At 40.9% G+C, this 21,943-nt stretch overlaps 1 protein-coding gene and 1 pseudogene across 1 annotated transcript; both read left to right on the top strand.

Moving 5' to 3' along the window:
• Positions 1-1,546: 1,546 nt before the first annotated feature.
• On the top strand, positions 1,547-8,494 carry LOC107739519 (uncharacterized; annotated as a pseudogene).
• A 4,341-nt stretch (positions 8,495-12,835) lies between these two features.
• On the top strand, positions 12,836-21,905 carry LOC107739518 (hepatic leukemia factor-like). Its single transcript, XM_016551658.1, has 4 exons — positions 12,836-13,882; positions 16,378-16,809; positions 19,094-19,338; positions 20,149-21,905. Exons 1-4 carry the CDS (start codon positions 13,690-13,692, stop codon positions 20,359-20,361), a joined length of 1,083 nt encoding a protein of 360 aa, XP_016407144.1. The 5' UTR covers positions 12,836-13,689; the 3' UTR covers positions 20,362-21,905.
• The last annotated feature ends 38 nt before the right edge of the window (positions 21,906-21,943 follow it).

Below are 21,943 nucleotides of genomic sequence, written 5' to 3'. Positions count from 1 at the left end.
GCATAAAATATTTACAGCAAAAACTTTAATTATTATTATTATTTTTAAATAAAATCCTCGCCATTAAGAAAGACATTTCCTGGAGATTGATGTGTACTTGTGTATTTTTTCCCTCATGAATTATTAAACATGTTGGTTGGTTTTACATGTTATATTTTTGAGATGTTTACATCCTAATATATTATCCCCCGGTTTCACAGACAAGGCTTAAGCCTAGTCCCAGACTAAAATGTAAGTCTGAGCTGTTTCAACTGAAAGAAACTTGCACTGACTGATCTTAAAATATATCAGTGCCTTTGTTTTGTCTCAAGATGCACACCAGTAATGTTTTTTCTAAGGCACGTTTATAAAAATTACTTAAATCTCCTAATTGAACTATGGCCTAATCCTGGTTTAGCCTAAACCCTGTCTGTGAAACCTGGCATATGTGCTGAGTATTTTGATTTTGTATTAGATTAATTGTTTGTTTACACTGGGTGAAACAGCAAGTGATCTGTTAAACAGATGCAACTCTGTTTATAGATTTGACCGCTATAATGACTTAGGGTCAATTTGGATTAGTATTTGTGAATGGATGTTAACAATGAAAGAGAGAGAGAGATCTATGTAATGGCTGATGTATTGTCTCAAGGTTCAAAGTTGGTTCCGCACATTTGCATACCATCAATCTCAGCTTCTCATTCACTTGCATTCATTCATGTTTTTCATTTTCTTTATATTTGGTGGTCTAAAATTTTGTTTAAACTTAACTTTTTTATTTATTTCCTTTTCCATTGCTATGATGTAAATTATAATTTTATTTGACATCAAATCCTTTTTTCTGCAGTATAATATTCGGTTTTATTGTATTTATTGATCCAAACTAGGCTGTTTCAGGTTCTTAAATGGTTCCTGAGGGAGACGGACGAGGCATCACCGGCATTCGCCATTTTGAGGGGCAGGGTGGGCGAGGACCTTATGTTCGAGTAGGGTGGGGGGGAGACGGCGGCATGTTGGTAAAATGGCTTCAGAGAGGTGCTGTGCCCTGCATCCTTTCCAAAATATATGTGCTGTCTAAAAATGCTGCGCTCGTTCTCTCACAAGGTGACATAATTGTTCTAATTACTCTGGCTCGCATATGTGCGGAACAGCTGTTCCGACTGGCTATTTTGCATTAGTCAACGCGCAGCGCGAGAGAGATGAAATGTGTTGTTTTTGAGTCTCGCGCGGGCAGCTCGTGAAATGTGTGCTTTGAAAATGTGTTACTACGTCACACAACACTGGAACAATTAGAACGCGCCGCGCGCCATTTGTTTTCGGCGCTTTTAGACTCTGGTTTACTAACCCGTAACATTTACGAGACTGCGAATTCCGTAAAATACAAACTTCTGACCATGTCCCTGTCATCCAACTTCAATAAACTCAAATAAATTACAGCATGAACCCATGAATGAAAAAGCCTTTCTTTGGCCCCACTTCATCACGAACTGATTTCAGTGCGCTAAGCAGGATAATGTCGGACGTTTTAACGTGTAACACCACCCGGAACTTGTATAACTGCCCGGAAACGACCACTGTGAGGCGAACAGAAGTACCCGAAGGAAGACGGGGGCACTAAAAATTGACACGGGGCGGAAAATATTTGGCCGACCATAATCCGCATAAAAATTAAGCGGAAACCGGCCTGGAAGGGCAGTTTCGGTCGAAATCTTATGGTGAGAACGCCATCGCGCGAGGTTGAGCGTTAGCGAGCGCAGCCAGCGGAAATTGGGGTTTGTTTAACGGATCGAAAGCGATGGAGAGGCCTGCGAGAGTGTTTTTCCACGGGATGAGTAAAAATGACCTGCTAACCTGAAATCGGAAACCGCCTTTGTGCACGTCTATGCTTTCGGCGCCCTTTTTAGCATTATTATTTTCACGCATTGCTCTTCAAGAGGACTTTCTCCGTTCACGAGCAGGTGGGATACCAAAGCTTTTGAATGCAGTCTTTTGCAATGTAAAAGGGTACGACGTCTTTATTTAGCTAGCTAAGAGGCTAGCAGAGTGAAGTGGGCTTATAGCCTGAATTCATCTGACGGGATGTCTGCACTCAGACACTTTCTTGTTTATGTTTGTTTTTCTGTCATGTTGTTCCTCTACGTAACGCGTAGCATGCGGACGTTTGAACTAAATCAGTGCATGATAACGCCAAGTTGTTTGTAATTTTAACAGGTCTGATTTTGCTCTAATTTAATATTTTGAAACTTTTTGCTGTGCCATAGAGGGATGTGATTGAAAAAGGGAATTCGGCTCTTCCCCTCTCCCTCATCCCCCTTCACAGTCCACACAACCATCCCGGAGAACAATCGGCGCTTTTCTTTCAACCAAAAAAGGATTTGGTAAGTTTAATTTCAGTTATTTAATTCAATTTAATTGTAGTTGCGTGGATATTTTGTCCTTTGTCTCTGATGTTGACATTGTGCCGTCATTTGATTTTCTTTGCTGAGCCCTTGATTTTTATGTTTTTTTTTTTCTTCTTCAGTGAATTGCTGATTATTGATTATTTTTCCATGCATGTTCTCGTATTAGAGTTATTGGTATTGGAGTCACCAGTGTTTTTGGTTGCATTTCAGTTACTTTCGACAGGTGTAAAGACTTGACAGATAGAAGGATTTGATTTAGTCATATTTAAAGGCAGAGTAAGTGATTTCTGGTAGCCAAATGCTTCTTTATGTAAGTAGTTATTAAAACTAAATATTAATGTACATATTTAAAAATTAAATTGAACTGCTATAAGTTTTTTCTGAGTAATTAATTTTGGTATTGTTGTAGTACCAAAGTAACAGAACTTGTGATATCCCGGTTTTAAGGTTTTAAATGTTTTTTACAGTATAACTGCTCATGCTTCTTTTTGGTAAAAATCTATTAAGATTGTTTTATCTCTGTGTTATCTTATGATGTATGTCTTTTATCTGTCTTTAGGATTTTTTGTGGTAGAAAGTGATATATTTGTTTTGTGAATTGTGTTAGAAAGTTATGTTTTGCATTGCTTTGTGAGTCATTGCTTCTCATCTCTTGTGCCAATCTTTTGATATTGTTTTGAAATATTTATCCTTTGATTAAAAATCTTCTTACTATTTTTGATCTCTCTTTTCTTTAAATCAGGCCTGACAGGGTTCCCACAGCAGAGAGGAGGAAGAACTACTTGGTCATACCACTCTGCTGTGTTTGTGGTCTTCCAGCTGAGGTGCTATCGACAGAGGTTGGATACACCCTGTGGACTATCTGACCTTTCACCTTTTCACTCCAACTTGGAACAATTAAAAAAAAAAGTTGCTCACCAGAATTTTCTCGTTAAATGAAGACATTACTGAGGAAATCAAAAAGTGGGACCATTTTATTCAGAAGTTGTCAAAGGAATACACCAATATAAAGAAAGAAAGACATTCCCTCGTTGCTTTAGTTTTAAATGGCTTTCAACACTAAATGATTTGCTTTGTAGTGATAAACACATTTTGTGAAGCAAATTTTCATATGGTATTAGTACATGTATTAGTAGATTAATACATGTTATTAGTACATTAGGACATGTTTTTACCGTTTTAACTGTAGATATAGTAATATTGAAAGACTAATGCAGACCTGTGTTTATTGCATGATATTGTAAATCACCTTTTACCCTTTTTTTATATTTATAGATTATTATTTAATCCAAGACTTCCAGAGTTTTATCACATGTAGAGGCCCACTATTATAGCCAAAACTCTGTTTGTTTGGGATGGACAGTCACAACATCAGACATATTACTCCCACACAGGCATTTCTTTTTAACTGGAGCTGCTAGCAGATTTCTTTAAAGTTTTATATTGATTATTAGTGGCCCTAGTGCCAGATTTTTTAGGTTAGATTAGGTTAGATTGTCCACTTTACTGCAGTAACAAGTGAACAGGGGGGAAAAATCCTAGGATCACCCCTCAACAGTGAGAGGGAGATGTTCCAGTTTGGAAAGTACCCTATGGACATTTTAGAAATGCTCAGTGGACACCAGGCTCACCAGTTCAAAGGACTGGGGCTGGAAAGACAACTGCAGCACCAACAGCAGGTCCAACTTCAGCACCAGCAGCAGCTTCAACAGCAGCAGCAACAACAGAGTGAGGCATCTGGTGGCCTCCTGTCTGGGCTTGGCCTTGGTTCCCTTCAAGGATCTAGAAGTAATGCATTTGCGGATTCTTCATCCTTATTTGCCAAAATGAGTGCACCCCCACCACCTCTTCCACAACAAACTCAATCCTCATCCTCACAAAGCACACGTAAATCAAGCAAGATGAGCAGCAGCAGTGGGAGTGGCAGTTCTGCCTCTGGCTATCCACAGTTCTTACGCACATTTCACCCTGCTGAGGCTGCACTAGCGCAGGAGCAGCTTCACTCAGGAATGGGGCGTTTTGATTTTGCAGGAGGAAGTACTGGAGGAGGCTCTGGGGTAATTGGAGGAGTTGTAACATCAGCACCACCGCCACCACCCTTGCACCCTGGCCTCTCTGTTCCTCAGCCATCTCCTGGGCCATCCTCGTCATCGCCCTCCCCTTCGAGTTCAACCACCACTTCTAATAATACCCCCAGCAGTAGCAGCTCAGTGGCTGGATTAGTCGGAGCCCAGTCTGATGCAAGAAGTTTGCACCAGCAGTTCAGTTGCATGCTCGCTGCAAACCAATACCTGTTTTCTGGAGTGCCCACAAATGCCAGTTTAGAACAGTTTCTAGTTCAGCAGGGTCCCCATAATCATCTCGGTCTTGCAGATTCAAATACAGGTCTTGCTCCTCCTCCAGCCCTCCATCCTTCCCACACCCATGGCCATCCAACTCCCCAGCCCCAACAACAACAGCAGCAGCTGCCACCTCATGCGTTGTCCCACCCTCACAGTCATGCGCATCCACACCACCCTCTACACCCTGCCCCCCAACCTTCACCTCTTGGTGGTTTTGATTTCCAAGGTATTCCTGTTCTTTCGTCTAATCAACTGGCTTCCCTAATGCAACAAGAAGCAGGCTTGCCTTTGCCACTCCCACTCCATCTCTCCATACTAAAAGATGATGGGAAAGGAGATAGTGGATCTGGGGCTGGAGGAAGTGGAGGTAGTGGCAGCAGGAGAAAGAAAGCCATGGCTGGCTACCTGCCCCAGAGGAAGTCAGATAATAACAGTAGCAGCAGTACAAGCAGTGCTAACTGCCATGCCAGCTCTGGGGCACATGGTCATGATGGGTCCTCTGGTCTTGTGGGAGGAGGTGGAGGGGTTGGTATGAGGGGTCTTGGTGGTGACCCCTCCTCCATCCTCTCTTCATCAACACCGTCCTCCTCTTCTTCAACTGTCTCCTCCTCTTCTTCCTCTGCCCCAGCTTCAAATTCTGCTTCTGTGCTGGTATCAAATATCTCTCAAAACCCCAAGCCCGAAAATCAGCAATCAATGACTCCCAATATCACACAGCCTGAGCAAGAACCTCTCTTTCATTGTGGAGAGTGTGGCAAGACTTTTACCCACCTCCCAAGCCTTCGCCGACACATACGCTGCCATGAAGAAGATGGTGGTGGTCCCAACAGCAGCACAAACACAAACCCAAGTCATCAGCATCAGTCAGATCATCCTCACTCAACACAAGATGGAATTTCACAAAATGCTCACCATCAGCATGAGAATACAGACCCCATGTCTTCCGCTTGCTCAAGTCCAAATAAGTCATACTGTTGCAATGAATGTGGAAAGGGGTTCAAGAAGAGAGGACACCTCCTTCAGCATGGCGTTATCCACTCTGGAGCTCGACCATATGCCTGCTCTGTCTGTGAGCGTTCATTCAACCGCAGAGAATCTCTCACTCGACATGAGAAAATTCATGAAGAGAAGCCCTACCGCTGCCCTGCTTGTGGCCGCTGCTTTAGAGAGAGCACTTCTTTGCTTAACCATGCTGCATCAGGTAACTGTGGCAAGCCAGGGAGGAGATCTAGAAGCAGTGATGGTAGCTCAATAAGTTCAGTAGAGGGCAAGGTTGAAAGTGAATTTCCAGGTGGACAAATGGATGACACAAAAGAATTGGTATTTTGCAAAAATGAGGATGGCACAGCAGGGATGTCTTGTGACAGTCTGTATTCACAGGGAAGAAGTGTTAATCAAAATCCTGTGGGCAAAACTGAAGAGAAGTATAATCCTGAGTATTCAAGAGATCCTTACCAAACGTCCTACAGAGTCGATGACTATCGTCGTCAACAGGGCAACCCATCATCCTACTCTGGAGACTCCTGTAGCAACAGCATGTCAAGTCCGGCCCTTAGAAAAGCTCCTTTAGCCCCAACACTTCATCCACACCCTCAAAATCAGCAGCACCATCACCAACCGCAGTCGCATCTGCCTCTCTCCTCACTTTTGGATGACTCTGAAGATGAAGTCACTAGTAGTGCCATGTCTGCCATTGCTGCAGCTGCTGCTGCCTCTGTCTTGCCTGCTGAGATGAACAATACTGGGGGACGAGAGGAACGGAGAGACATTATCGGCGGTCTGTTAGGAGGGCTTGGGTTTGGGTCTATGGGGGCCTCTTCATCTACATCTGCAGGAAATGGTGGGAATGAAGAATGCCTGAGTGGTTCAATGATACCCTTATCTCACCCCACCCAACAGCAGCCTAACTCACAGAATGCCAACAATCCTAATGCCAAACCCAAGCGGCCACGGAAGCCCAGACAGAAAAGAGAGCCGAGACCTGGTGGGGCTCCAGGAGAAGGAGTGAAACGTCGGAGAAGCAATGGCTCTGCTGGAGATGGTTCTGAAAGGCCTTATTTATGCACTGTTTGTGGTCGGGGCTTTAGCAGACGTGAGACCTTACGTCGACACGAACGCGTGCATACAGGGGAAAAGCCATTTCATTGTGACATCTGTGGTAAAGACTTCCGTGAGCCGTTTCACCTTACCAAACATCAGACTGTTCACTCGGGGGAGAAGAACTACAAATGCACCCTCTGTGGAAAAGATTTTGGATATGCACAGAGTCTGAAAAGGCATGAAAAACTGCATCTACGGGGAGATTTCAAGCCGAGGCGGAGTAAAACAAAATCTGCTGCAAATCAAGGGGCACCCACTAATCAAGATCAACCCGATCAAACCAATCAAACCAACCCTGGCTCTTACTACTATTCTCAGGATAAAGTTCAAGGATCTAATGCTAGCACAAGCAACCAACCCCCTCCTAAACTATATACATGTGAGATTTGCTGGAAATCTTTCCGCCATCATTTCCACCTGACTGCCCATCACCAAGCCATTCATGAACACGGAGGGGAGAAACTGTTTTCGTGTGAAGTGTGTGGTAAGGCATTTTCTTACTCCAACAGCCTGACCAGACATAGATTATCTCAACATGGTTTGACTCGTACTGGGCCTACAACACAACCAACAGGAACTGAATCTATTGGAACTGCTCCATCTGTTTCCGAGAGTGAGGCTGCAACCAATGCACTCCTTCATATAATACCTGAAAGTGGAAGTCATGGAGTACAACAGCCCCATTCAACCATCGCTCTCACGCAGCATCCTCATACTGCTGGTTATTCTCCACTCTTCTACAATCCAGAATCAGGACATCATAGTTCAAATGTGACTTCACACCCCCAACATCTGCACTACTCAAACCCCACTATGGGTCCCCTCCAGCTTCAACAACCAATCAGCGGGAAGCAGCTAATTTATTCAGGGGTTCCAAGTAACAATGTTCATTCCACTCCACCTCATATCCACATTTCACCACCCCAGCACTCTCAACATCACCAGCAACAGCACCCTTTTTCGATGCAGTCTCAACATCTACAGCAAAGCCCTCAGGCCCAGGGAGATGCCACCCAGAGGAAAAAAAAAAAAAAAAGAAAAAATATAAACTGACTAGTAGCATGCAGTTGATGACTGGATTCAATGCTTACGAAATTGCCAGGAGGCATATGTATTTAAAACGAAAGAAGTGCAGGCTTCAGCAGCAGCAAAAGAGGAAGAAGTGGATAGCTCAGCTGAAATGGGCCAAGTTTACTGGAGGAGGGCTTGGCTTAAATGTAGGTGGAGGCACATGGCGTGTGGGGCGATTAAGGTTTAGAGGCCTACGGTCTCTTATTGTTCCCTTAAAATCATATACTTGCCCTATCTGTCCCTTTACCACTTTTTCAAGCCGCATAACTCTTTCAGTGCACCGTGTATCCAGGCATCCGCCAAGAAAACATGGCCGTCAGACTCGCCTGCGCTGCATAGTCTGTGGAAAACGTTCACGAAGGCTACTGACAGCTCTCCGTCATCGGGCCCACCACCTGTCTCAAGGGGCATTCTCTTGCTCTCGATGTCCCTCTCGATTCTGGAATGGCACCCTCCTGCAGCGCCACAAATTTGCTTGTCGGTGTGTCAGTAGAGAAATCAGAATGTCAATAAAGGGGACTAATGTTCAGAAGGCAGAGGACCAGACTGAAAGATCAACAGTTGTGACAGGTTACAGGCACTAAGTAAAGTGGCATCTAAGATAGTAGAAGGCCTATAAAACCGGATGTTTTCGAGGCAAGGATCAACGTGCAAGTAGGCATAGAGGACTTTGCTGGAAATCGCCACACATTCAACTCCTTAAACGTGGTCAGACTATGACCCAAGGAGTGCCTCTTGAAAATAAAAGACTCAGTTCACGTGAAAACAAGCCTGTACCTAAAGAACCATCCATTATAGACATGGATCTCTAACACGGTTTCTCCAAAGGGGAAGAATATTCTAGATTATGGAACTGTTTTTTGGTAGCACCTTTGTTGTAATGGTAGCATCTCTATCCTCTAAAAATGCATTCATTATGTATTTTCGTAACTTTATTTGTGCTGCAATGATGGATGCATACCAGTGAAAGTGAACTAATTTGAACAGCAACAATCTATTCTCTAAACTAGTTTCCTCCCAGTACTCAGAGCTTAACGGTATAGCCTTTGTTTACTCTCAATTATACGTAGCTTTTTTGTTCATTGTGGTGTTGTTTTGTTTCCCCCCAACTTTTGCTGTCTTCATGTTAAAATGCAAATGTTTCACCTTGAACTGAAAGTTACTGGTTTTGGGAAGAGAATCAAGTACATAGTGTGTGTATTCCCTATGAACAACCTCAATTATGACACTCCATGTTGAATTTAACAGTGTCTCAAAGAGGACTTGCTGCAGTGAAACTGTCAAAACATGCAAAATATTCTGCAGAGCTGACGCGGAGGGGACAGAATGGTGTCGCTAATGCCATGTTCCTGTGTTTAATGTCATCTGTTTTTTAAGAAATATGTAAAGAAACCTTTGCAGGTGTTTCTATGGCAAGTGTTAATGTCTTTGGTTGTGAGATTGGCTAGCGGGAGCGAGGAATAGCCAGTCTGTACTGTACAATGCGTATTATATTTTATTAAGTAACAGTTGTTCTTTCTTTTTTATTATTCAAAGTATACTTTTTTTTAAAATCATTTTTACTATTTTAGGGGTGGGTGGGTTTGTGGCAGGGTCTGTCATTGTAAGATGTGGGGAATATATGTATCTGTGTGATTTTTGTTCCCTGCCCCTTTGATCTGTTAACCCAAACCACAGTTTAGCCCAGCTTTCCCAACACTATTGTATTCATTCTCAATACTTTACTTAGCTCTACTGTCCCAATGTTTTCCTCTCAGTAAACTAAAATACAAAATATAAATACTAAACAGCTGTTTTCTTTTTCTGAGTCAACAGTAATGTTGAGTTTCTCAGAAAGCAAATAAAAATATTGAAAATGTACAGTCTTTGTTTCGAGTGTTTTGTATGTTCTCCTGAATTTTTATGAGAAGCAGAGTGTTGCCTCTTTGTGACGGTAAGCAGATTGGGTTAATTGGTTACCTGGTGCCATGGTGCTGGATGTGGCTGTTTACAGCTCACATGTGTTGGCACAAGCCCTATGCAGTGCTACACACTATTAGAGGTGGAGGGAAGAATGCCCTTAAGGGTACTTTGGTTCGGTGTGTCAGAGGAACACGACCGTCTGTTCACTTAGTTTCTCTCTCGGGTGTCTCCAAGCAAAAGTTTAATGTTCAATACAGGACATCATCTCACATGACCTTAATTGAAATTAACATGAAACTGCAAGTTGCAAACAATGTACACTAGGTGGCAGTAATGTTCTCTGTGTTGCAATGTCCTCCGGAATCAAATCAACTCGATTTGCCTTGCAAGGCTTGTACAGTGCAGGCTGTTGGACACAATCATGCACAATACCAACAATTCTGTGTTTTCCCCCCAGGATCATACATATGTTAATTTGTTTCCACATCTGTTACTTTGTACTAATGTTTTCTGAACAAAAGTATTTTCAGATTTAAAGTTACTTTGTATTCTCATGTTTTGTTTTAGAACGGTTCTCCTTTACATTCAGGTTGAAAAGTCATAATCCATATACAGGTTTCCTACAGTCAAAGAAAACCTGGATTTATCTGCAATTTCAGGTTACGCTGTGATATATTGGCCTGAAAAGGTTATAGAAATTTACATAGCGAATGTAAATCTTTCTAGTTTTGCTAGTTTTTTGTTTCTCTCTCTCTATATATATATATAACTATTATCCAGTAGTAACTGCATTTCCCACATTTTTTTTACCAATTATTTTCCATGACCTTTTCAGTTGTTTATCACTGGTTAAACGCCTTTCAAAACCCACTTATGAAGAACAATTTCTAGCCAATGAAATACTGAGCTGAGCATAACTAGAAAAAGATACTCGCTATAGAAATTTCCACACCTTTAAAACAAAAAAAACAAACAAAAAAAAACTGATTCTGCCAGGCCTAAAAGTCACAATTTCAAAATTCTCTCATATTTCTAGGTTCTCCATGACTGTGCAGACCCTGAATCATTAAGGAATGAAAGCCAATGGAAATTCAATTGTTAAAGGGGGTTCCATATATATAATCCAGTAGTAACTGCATTTCCCACATTTTTTTTACCAATTATTTTCCATGACCTTTTCAGTTGTTTATCACTGGTTAAACGCCTTTCAAAACCCACTTATGAAGAACAATTTCTAGCCAATGAAATACTGAGCTGAGCATAACTAGAAAAAGATACTCGCTATAGAAATTTCCACACCTTTAAAACAAAAAAAACAAACAAAAAAAAACTGATTCTGCCAGGCCTAAAAGTCACAATTTCAAAATTCTCATATTTCTAGGTTCTCCATGACTGTGCAGACCCTGAATCATTAAGGAATGAAAGCCAATGGAAATTCACTTGTTAAAGGGGGTTCCATATATGTATATAAATTACAAGCTTGTTTACTATGCAGTTGAAAATCAAATCCAGAAAAAATCCAGAAAGTTCTTTATATCTTGCCCTTTGATGCATACAGCTTAATAAGGATCAGATGTTTCAATATTATTTCAAAGGGATATTATCATAATTTCACACACTTTAAATTGTGCATAGTAAACCTATCAGCTGTGCAGTCAAAAACGGCAGTCTATGCATAACAATCCGTGGATGGAACCTTCTTCGTATTTGTTTTCATTTTTAAACACGCAAAGGCAGATTCTATTTGATCTCTGCATCTGATAAGAGTTGTCGGCACTAATCAACAAAGATCTCACCAAGCCGCCTTTGCATGTTGTTTTACTCCCATCTCACGCGGCACTAGCATGGGGAGAACTCTGGGAGGAGCGACTGACCTAGTTTTGTCCAATTGGATCTCGCGAAGGGCAGATACTGACCTACTTTAGACCAATCGCGTGAAGGAGAGGCCGCCGGTAGGTAGCGATCGCGCGTGCCTGAGCCATGTGCTTGCTACGAGGTCTAGTGCTGGCCTTAAGGTACTGTAGAAATACATTTGTGTCGGCCAAACTGACATGCTCACGTTTTTTGACTTATTCTAGCCAATGACAACTAGCAATAAATTAGAGAATGAATGAATATGATGATGGTTAGAAATAACAGCGTTACTAAGAGTCGCAAGACTGGTCTTGGACGGACCAGACAAATGTTATTGCAATTCCAATAGTAGTCTTTTGTGTCTTTGCAAATATTGATTTTTGTCATATCTGTTTACATTCGCAGGCACGTTCTCATAGACAGTATAGCTACTGGATAGGCTACTCATCATTGCAGCCCAGCAGATCTTACTAGGCGGACGGACCAGACAAATGTTATTGCAATTCCAATAGTAGTCTTTTGTGTCTTTGCAAATATTGATTTTTGTCATATCTGTTTACATTCGCAGGCACGTTCTCATAGACAGTATAGCTACTGTATAGGCTACTCATCATTGCAGCCCAGCAGATCTTAACATCTCTAGCGCATATAATGATAAATGACGTGACGCTCTGTGAAAGTTACAAATATGATTCTTACAAAATGTCTAAAATACACATTTATTATGACTAGTGTCAATTCAATGTCCGATTTAAAAGTCGTTTTGACATTTTTAGTGAGTCTTAAAAAAACTCATTAAAATGATTAAGATTGTTCAAGGGAAAAGGAAGTAGGAGTAAGTAAAGCATTCAAGCATTTCTAGTCATGAAATCAAGATTTTTGAATGCAACAAAACAAAAATGCTAAGAATACATTTCTAAGAACTAGGCAGTTTTTAAAATTCCTTTTTGTCATTGACCCGCACATGTAGCTGTGTCCTTTGTCCTGTTGTTTGGATGTATGTAGCCTCCCGTTCAAATTAGTTCGATCTGTGAAAATGTAACGGCACAGAAGAGGTTAGTGAAAACAGGGGTGGTCTGACATTAATATGTAAACAGGGACACTTTCTATTGGCCAGAGCGGCTCGTTTATCATATTGTGGGCGTTAATCGAGGAGGTGTGTATAATGAATAATAAATAGCCCCGCCCTTCGATGCCGTTCCCCCTTGAGAGGTGATGTCACGAGCGCTGCCCGTGTACGTTCCAGCTGACTCTTGCTACGATACCGAGCGCTCGCTCTACCGAGTGCCCGAAGAAAGAAAGAAAAAGAAATAGGTTGCGGAGGTTAGCTACAAAAATAACGAGAAAGAGAGAGAGAGCAACAAAGAGGGCAGAGGAATAATAACAGCCATCAGTCTTAACCGTCACAGCTCACGTTTAATTGTTTATTATATTCTGAAGCGGGGAACCATCTTTTTATTTGCACACGGAGTTTTTCCAGCTCTCTCGATTCGATTTAGTCTTATATTATAGATTACTCGCAGTTTCTTGCCGACTGTGTGGGACTGAATCGTCTCTACCTTCATGGACGCCCGTCTAATCCAACTCATTCGTTTTTTCGGGGAATATTTCTGTCCTGGACGCGAGGAGCACCAGTTAAATGCGATGACATATGTCAGCAAATGAGCGGCGATCCCACGGAAGGTTTACTGAAAGCGAAACAATCGGCACAATATTCTTTAAAAGGAGCCAGTGCGTTTGAAGAGGATGTTGATCTTGAACTCCGGGATCTTTCTCACTTGAGAGGACCATACAGGACGTCAGTTCACTTCAGTTTCCTAATGGGAACACATTAGGACTTCGAATACGAATTTTAAATGCTCAGAAACTTCCATACACACCCTGATCCAAGGCGCGAGGCGTTCGTTCGACTGCCAAACTCTGTTTTTAGAACATTTCTACTTTTGATTGGAACACTTGATTCAGTCAACCAGCTCAACTGTCCAGTGATCTGAAAAGTTATTAACCGGTTGAACCTGGACTAGGTGTTACACCGAGGAATGTCCAGGCCAATTTCTCAGCTATTGCCACCTGACCTTCCAGCAGGGACCAGTCCACAGCTCGGTCCTGCTAACCCTGCAGGTACCACCACCAATGGCCACCTGAATAGTTCCATGGCCAGTCTGAAATCCCTTCTTCAGCTGCCTATTAAAGGGGACCAGAGAGGGAAAGACTGCTGTGCTGAGATGAAAGGTGACACTTTCTCATCCACTAATCCACTATTACAGTCTCTTAAATAGTGTCTTTGTTAAGATGATCTGTTATCCACGATGTCATTTTGCTTAAAAAGAATGTTGGTGTAGGTAAATCACAAATAGAGAGCAGCAATATAACTTTTGCTGCCTCACACGAGCTCTAGACTGATCTACCTCAGTTGTGTGCAACCAGGAAACATCTTCTATTCTTCACTCAGTCAGGCTGCTTCCTCAACTCGATGGCTAAATCGTTGACAAATGATGTGAATTGACGGGTTCACTACAAATTAAAGAAATTTAGGGCCTCTCCCCTCTCTTAAAGGGATTTCTGAAGCTCCCATGGCTGCCATTAAAGGGATGCCATTCTAAAATGCATCGAGTTGTTGTCTTAATACGGATGTACACATCATTTACTAGTTGCTCAGTTGCGCCCTCCTGTGGATGATACAAGTCACTTCGGCTTTATAAAGGTTAAAAGTAATCAGGAAGGGGTGGATAAATACTGTGACAACACTTTAAAGGCACAATATGTAATTTTCGCCGCTAGACTCAGCCGATGCAATTCGACGGGACTCGGGCAGCAATCATGTTCATGGATGAGCTAATGATTTGTTAATGTAGTAGAATGAAGCAGGGTGAGGCTGAAAGCCGTCGAAGCGAAACGAGGCGCTGAACGAGCGTGACACACGGCTCGAAAGCAGCGGCGCTTTTATTATGCCACAGTCGACCGCTTCCGCTCCTTCCGGTGGGGTAAAGCAGCGCTGTTTTATCATACTAGATACATTTGAAAGTTCTGTTATTATGCTACTCTGTGCGGTCGTCACCGGTCTATTAAAACGCACAACATATTAAAGCATCTTTGGTGTTTCCATGTTTTCTACAAAACAAAACCGGAAAACGAGGGGTTATGACGTCATTAGCAGACGACACAATGACACTATAGACACGGTCCGTATCACTAGTTAAAATTGCTTATTTCTCTGGATTTAAACATTCTTCGAAACATTTGGGATAATATAAGTACACAAGTCAGCAAAATATATAACACTGTTCTAGTGGTTTTTGGATATTTTAATATAAAAATCTTACATATTGTGCCTTTAAGCAAATGGCCAGCATTGTATTATCAAAATGTATTTGTTCATTCTTTAAATATGAGTTTGTTATTGGTAAATTTTCCACTGCTGTGCTTTGTTTGGCTCTGCTGAAAACTCCCACTCTCCACCAATATCCTTCTTTCTCATTCCATTTATTACTGCGGTTTCCCACTTTCCATTTGTGTTGTAGAGTAAACCACCGCTTTTTCCCAGCTATCACTATGCAATGCATATTCCCCAGCTCCATCTTCAAAAAGCCCCTGTGCTGGAGATGACAGCTCAGCTCTCATGCAGCACTCACATTTACCAGCAAGCCCGAGCGACGGGCAGAGAAAGAGCATTGTGTGTTTCCAATCCTATTGCAGCTGTGATACTGTAGCAGTTCAAGGGTCATGTACTCATGAGTTTTGTTTATTCATTAAGCACACTGTACGCCTTTATGCCTGGGCGCCATGTTTATTTGTGGAAATATGTTGGGATGCACCAATATTAAAACTGTGTATTATTTTCATGTAATGGTTATAAACATGTTATAAAGCACTAATAAGACAATCAGTCATTTTAAATGCTACAAGTGAATATGGGCACCCAAACATTATAATGTACAGTATGTTAAATTCATCTTGAGATTTGCTTAGGATTGCATTTAATAGCATTATAAAATTATTAGTGTTTTAAAGATGGACTTTTAGTGAGATTTAGATGATGGCAAAGATAATCTAAATGTAAAAATAATGGACGGAATTAATGCGGAATTTTATCCAGAAGTGTTGTTGTTGTTGTTGTTAACAACTAAAACTACTGAAAATTGTTTGTGTTAATTAAAATAAATAAAAAATAAAAGTAGCTAAAATAAATTAAAACTATATATATTAAAAATAATATATATTAGGATTAAAACTTTAAAATTATATAAAAAAGAAATACGAAAATAGTAAAATGATTAATATTAAAATAATGTGTAATTAATATTAAAATACTATGTAACTTTTTTGTTAAATTTATATAAGTACATCATGAATCAGTCTTCCAAACTGTGCTTTTGTCTTATCCTTAATCACTACAGTATGCCTATAATAAGTGTTTATATTCAGACTTATTCTTCCACAAGACACGTGCAGTTTTGTTTATTAACCACTAGAGCTCCAAAAGTTACATAGTGTACCTTTAAAAATCGTGAATATCGCTGATAATCGTTATGGTACTGATATATCATGCATCCCTTGAAATTTTAATTCTAAAAATGTGGTAAATATATGTTTTTTGTGTGATTAAATCCAGAATTTCGTGAATTCATTTAGCAGATTTACTTTGCATGAAATATATGCTAATTTATTTATGATAGAATCAAAAGTGAACATATTTGATAGATTATTGTTCTTTTTACAACTCTCAGATAAAGACAAACCTCTGGACTCCGATGACGATTCATTAGGTGGAGTTGGGGGCATGAACGGTGGGAACGGCACCCTGCGTTCCACTAACCAGTCCGCCTTCCTCGGCCCATTGCTATGGGAACGTTCGCTGCCGTGTGACGGCGGCCTGTTTCAGCTACAGTACATGGACCTGGAGGAGTTCTTGACGGAGAATGGGATGGGGTGCATGCCGTCGGGAAACACCTGCAGTGCGGCCGCTCAGGTTCCTTCTCAGAGCACGCAGTCGGCCGTACCCAGCCAGAGCTCTCAGTGCCCACCTTCTTCCTCTCCGCCCTGCTCTTCCTCTGCCTCCTCCATCTCTTCCCTTTCCTCATCGTCTTCATCATCCTCTTTACTGGGTCTGGACGTGCCGCAGGGCCCTGGACTGCTGGGAGGTCCAGAGTGTCTGCATGGTAAGAACGTTTTTCATTCGATTTTGTGAGGAAGCATAATGGCTAACATAGATTGCTAATGGTTTAGTTGCCACATACCGTTTTATGAACAGTCTAAAATAGTTCCATATCGCAGATTTGTTAGTGTGTGTCTGTACGACAACGTGTTATTTTGTCTCCACCACTTTTTTGGTGTATATTTGTGTGTGCATTGGTGTGAATGTGAGCAGGACCGTCTCAGCCACTGCAATGTAGACTGATGCATGATGGGATGTCTAAAACTGTTGGCCTCTGATGCCCTGGGCAATGCAGGCTTTGAAGCTTTAAGGGCACAGCTGTGTGTGTGTTTGTGAGTGTACTAGTGCGTGTAGAGTGGAAATGTTTCTTTACAGCACAATCATCAGAGCAGATAATAACCTCATGTAATATTTGGGGAAGCACCAAATTTGGAAATCCTACTTAACTAGTAGGCAATGTAATGCCATTAGTGACTGCATATAGTGCAGTACTTCTACTATGTCTTTAGTTTTTGGACATTGTTAAATTGAGACTAATATAAATTAGTGTACAGTATTCTGCACTCATTATTCACTAAAAGATCCATTTGAATCTTCAAAATGCTGCACAGAAAGAGGGAGAGAGAGGACTGCTGGAGATGGTGGGTGCATTTCTATTGCATGTTTTGAAATCTCTCTCTCTCGCTCCCCCTCCCTCCTGCTCTCTCACACGTTGGGGCCATGTGCAGTAGACTTGTCACGTGCTGATGCAGAGAGCAATGGAGAGAGAGAGTGAGGGGAAAGAACGGACTAGGGAGGAGAAAGAGGGGCAAGAGAAATAGAAAAGAGAGGAGGCTAAAAAGATACAAGTTTTAAGAGATATGTTTGCCTGTGCCTGGTATTTGTCTTTTCATCATGGTAAAACAAATGTTTGATTGTGTTTGGATGTCTGAAACAGAAATCAGATGTGTGGCGCCAATAATGTGGTTATAATTGTATATTTAAAGTACATTAACGTATATGTGTATAGATAGATAGATAAATTGACTGATAGACAGAACGAGAAATATTGCATCGGGTTTGCCTTTTTATAGATAGATAGATAAACAGACAGATAGATTGATATATAGATTGATTGATATAAGAGAGAGATAGAACGAGAGGGATGGATTGTATTGGGTTTGCCTTTGTATAGATAGATAGATAGATAGATAGATGGATAGATAGGGCTTGCCTTTGTATGGCAATATAAACATTGTATGTCATTGTGTGTGTTTGTATAGCTTGTACAGTGTGAATTGTGCACACAGCTGTGTCTCTTGTTTATGTCTCCTCCCGCATAGAAAGGAAGAGGCCCAAAGGACAGCTGGTCTTGTACATGCTCATGGGAAAAAAAACACTTTTTTTCCCTTGCTAGATTTGAGATAAGATGAGAATTACTACAGGAACTGGACAATACGTCGGTTTGGTGGGAGCGCGCTTTACATAACGATCTTCCTATATCACTTTGTGTTGGTCTTTGTGCGTTGTCTTAATGAATGAAAAACAAATCTTTGGCAGGCCTCCGGAGTGCTCAGGCTTAGAAGCTCATTATTAAATTACAAAGAATTTGATTATGTTTACATGAGCAAATTGGGCTTTCGAGAGCTGTCTTAAGTCTGAAGCCGGATTGTTCTGTTGTTGAAATAAACAGAATTATCTTATTTTAACATTTACAGGCGATGTTTAAAGGTGCATACAACAGCAAACACTACATGCATATAATTAGCTCTTAATTGTATGTGTGTATCCTAAATACACTATATCTGTGTAAGAACTTACTCAGGAACAGTTTAAAGCAGCGGCTCTGAACCGCTTAAGCAGAAACTGCCATTACAGCTAATGTATCATAATTAACGTCAAGTGCTCGCCTTCCAATCGCAGCCTTATCAGCTGCTCTGAAAGCATATTTCAAACTAAAAAGAGGAAGAATATATGAGAAGTCAGCCATGTAAAGTGCTGTAAAGTGCTGGGAAACAAGGCCCAATGAATTTTAACAATCTCGACTGAGAACAAAATGTGAGCGTTTTCAGGGTCAGTTTCATGGTGTTTCTCTGGATGTTTATCACATGAGTTTTAACTGCAGGTTGGCTTTTGGTGCACCCTTGTGGCTAAAACGAGCCACTGCAGCTAGTCAGGGAACATGCATCTATTGTTCATAATCCTCTTTGGTTTAGCCCAGACGCGTGATGTTTTCATCTGTCTGGTAACATGTGGCCTGCGACATGTGACAGACTATTTTTTCTTGACGCTTCTGTCTTTCTCAACAGGGGCTCAAACTGTACCACCTGACCCTTCTCCAAGCCCCTCCTGCCCACCTCCACCGGTGGTGCCACCCACCAACGTGGCTGATGTCATGGTGAACTTTGATCCTGACCCTGCTGACCTCGCCCTGTCCAGTGTGCCAGGCCAGGAGGCGTTTGACCCGCGCAGGCATCGCTTCACAGAGGAAGAGCTGAAACCTCAGCCCATGATCAAGAAGGCCCGCAAAATGCTGGTGCCAAATGATCAGAAGGTGCTACAGATAATTTTATTTTTAGAGATTGTTTTCCAAATTTCTTATCATGCTGCTATGAATAATCAATTAAATAAATCAATGAAAATGTAATATTATAAAAAATCTCCTAAGGATAATATACAGTTTTAGTCAGCATCATAAGAGTCCATCTTATAAAGGAGGTCAACTGTACTGTTGTTAACATTGTAACTATATGGTTCTGTCCTTGAATATGCTGCTATTATTATGATTATGAAATATTATGATATTATGGTAAATTACAGATAAATGGCCAATGTTAATATTCTACACCTTTTGGTGTAAAGTAAAAATGAAACCCAGACACACAAAAAACCCACACAAAATCAATAGTTTTAAATGCTACAATTGAATTTAAGCATCACAACTTTAAAATGTACAGTATGAAAATGGATATTCATTTTATGAGGGTTACATTTAACAGTGTAATTATTAAACTACTTATTTTTGTAAAGATTAACTTAAAGTGAGCATCAAATGATGCTAAAGCTAATCTAAATGTAAAAATTGGTGGAAATTAGCACGCACAATTAAATATCCAATATCAACTGATATAAAAAAATAATACTCAATGTTCCTGTGGCTCAGTGGTAGAGCATTGCGTTAGCAGTGCAAAGGTTGTGGGTTCAATTCCCAGGGAACACATTTACTGATATAAAATGTATAGCCTGAATGCACTGTAAGTCGCTTTGGATAAAAGCGTCTGCTAAATGCATACATTTAATTTAATTTATATATCATGTATCCGTAATTATGATCTGACCCTTTTCCCTTTTTTCACCTCCAAAGGATGACAAGTACTGGAACCGACGCTTCAAGAACAACGAAGCAGCAAAACGTTCTCGTGATGCCCGCCGACTGAAGGAAAACCAGATTTCAGTCCGAGCATCATTCCTGGAACAGGAGAACGCCACCCTTCGCCAGGAAGTCGCCGATATGCGAAAAGAGTTGGGCCGCTGTCGCAACATCATCAGCAAATACGAGAACCGCCATGGAGACTGATGAAGAGGAGAAAGAAAGAACAGAAGGAAGAGAAAGACACAATTACTGATTTTTAAAAAAAGCGTTTCAAGGGCTGTTCAACTCATCCTGGAATGGCATTTTCTTGTAGCGTTTGCTTCAAATAAGCACTATGATACTCTGTTCACTAATTTACATTTCTTTCCGTACGTGCAGGGATCGGTTGGATTAGCTGGTGTGGTGCTTGGTTGAAACAAATACTTGAAAATCGTGGTTCAAAGTTGAACAGCCTCAGCACGAGGGATGTGCACAAGGTCTACCTGTACTGTAAGCACAAGCACATTTCATAAGCATCGGCTCTTCTCCTACGATACCACCCCAAACCGTGACTGAGGATGTGCAATCCAAACTCTCATAAATACTCACGGATCATAAAGGCAGATCATTTATAACATCATGTAGCCCTTGTGAACATCCTCTTTCTATACGGGATGATTTTCTCAGAGAGAGAACTATACAGGAGGTGGTAGAGATGTAATTTTTTTCTATGATAAAAAAACACCTTGTATATTTTTGAACTGTTAGGGTCAGCTGTAATAGAGTAGATGAAGAGGCAGAGGAGGGAATGAGGATGGCGGCGAGAGCACAAAAGAGATTTTGACATAGGAAAACTGTATATTTTTATACTTGCAGAAGCAGGCAGGCGATGAGATTTTGGAAATAATCTTTTTTGTATATTTTATATATGGGTGGGAGGGTGCGGGTAGCTGGACCGAAAGAGGGCTATATGAAGAATGGATCGGTATCATAAAATGATATATTTTCAACATCCAGAGCAGTAAGGCAGGTCAGGAAGAACAAGACTAAAGGGACGAACGTCATTAAGAGTTACAAAAGGAAACGGAGCTGATAAGAAACAGAAAATAGCGAACATGAAAACTGTATAGTTTCAAATTTTTCATCATGGGTTTGTTCAAGCACTTGTTTTGGTATCTTTGATTCCTTTTCTTAAAATTCTGTGTGTGTGTTCGTTTTATCTTGAGGTGAGAGAGAGACGGAGAAAGAGAGAGAGAAAGATGGCATTACATCCTGTCACTATGTCTCGGGAGTCGCGAAATGTGTACAAGATTTTTCAGTGTATATATTTAAATATTAAAGCAAATACGTCCACATGCTCTCTTTTTAACACTCTTTTTAACACAAACTGGACATGGGTTTTCATGGCCATTATGATATATATATGCACAGACACTCTTTGAAGATGTGAACAACAGAACTGTTAAACACAGCAATATTGTTTCTCTTTCTCTCTTCCTCGAGCTTTTGACATTGTGATCGGTGCTGGTTTGGCATTTCTCACCCAGGCTGAGTCGGCAGCGAGTGGGTTGCATGCTGGCGCATGCTTGCGTATTTTTTCGCCACAAGAAAAAACACTCTTCATTTTTACGACTCATTTTATATGGTGCTCACCCAGTCTCTTGACCCAGACGCACATAACCCAACAGTTATACCCTGTTTGCCTATAACCTTTGCTCTCGTATGATTTCTTATGATTATCGATCATTGTATGAGGGATCATATATATATATATATATATATATATATATATATATATATATGTATA

Source organism: Sinocyclocheilus rhinocerous, unplaced genomic scaffold, assembly GCF_001515625.1.
Source record: "Sinocyclocheilus rhinocerous isolate Xijiao unplaced genomic scaffold, SAMN03320098_v1.1 scaffold314, whole genome shotgun sequence".
NCBI classification, from domain to species: domain Eukaryota; kingdom Metazoa; phylum Chordata; class Actinopteri; order Cypriniformes; family Cyprinidae; genus Sinocyclocheilus; species Sinocyclocheilus rhinocerous.
This window is presented reverse-complemented; position numbering and strand designations above follow the sequence as displayed.

Bases quoted from the DNA above. Each gene is read 5' to 3' on its own strand.
- LOC107739518 (XM_016551658.1), top strand. From the start codon at position 13,690: ATGTCCAGGCCAATTTCTCAGCTATTGCCACCTGACCTTCCAGCAGGG. The intron at 13,883-16,377 runs GTGACACTTTCT...TACAACTCTCAG, and splicing joins CTGCTGTGCTGAGATGAAAG to ATAAAGACAAACCTCTGGAC. The intron at 16,810-19,093 runs GTAAGAACGTTT...CTTTCTCAACAG, and splicing joins AGGTCCAGAGTGTCTGCATG to GGGCTCAAACTGTACCACCT.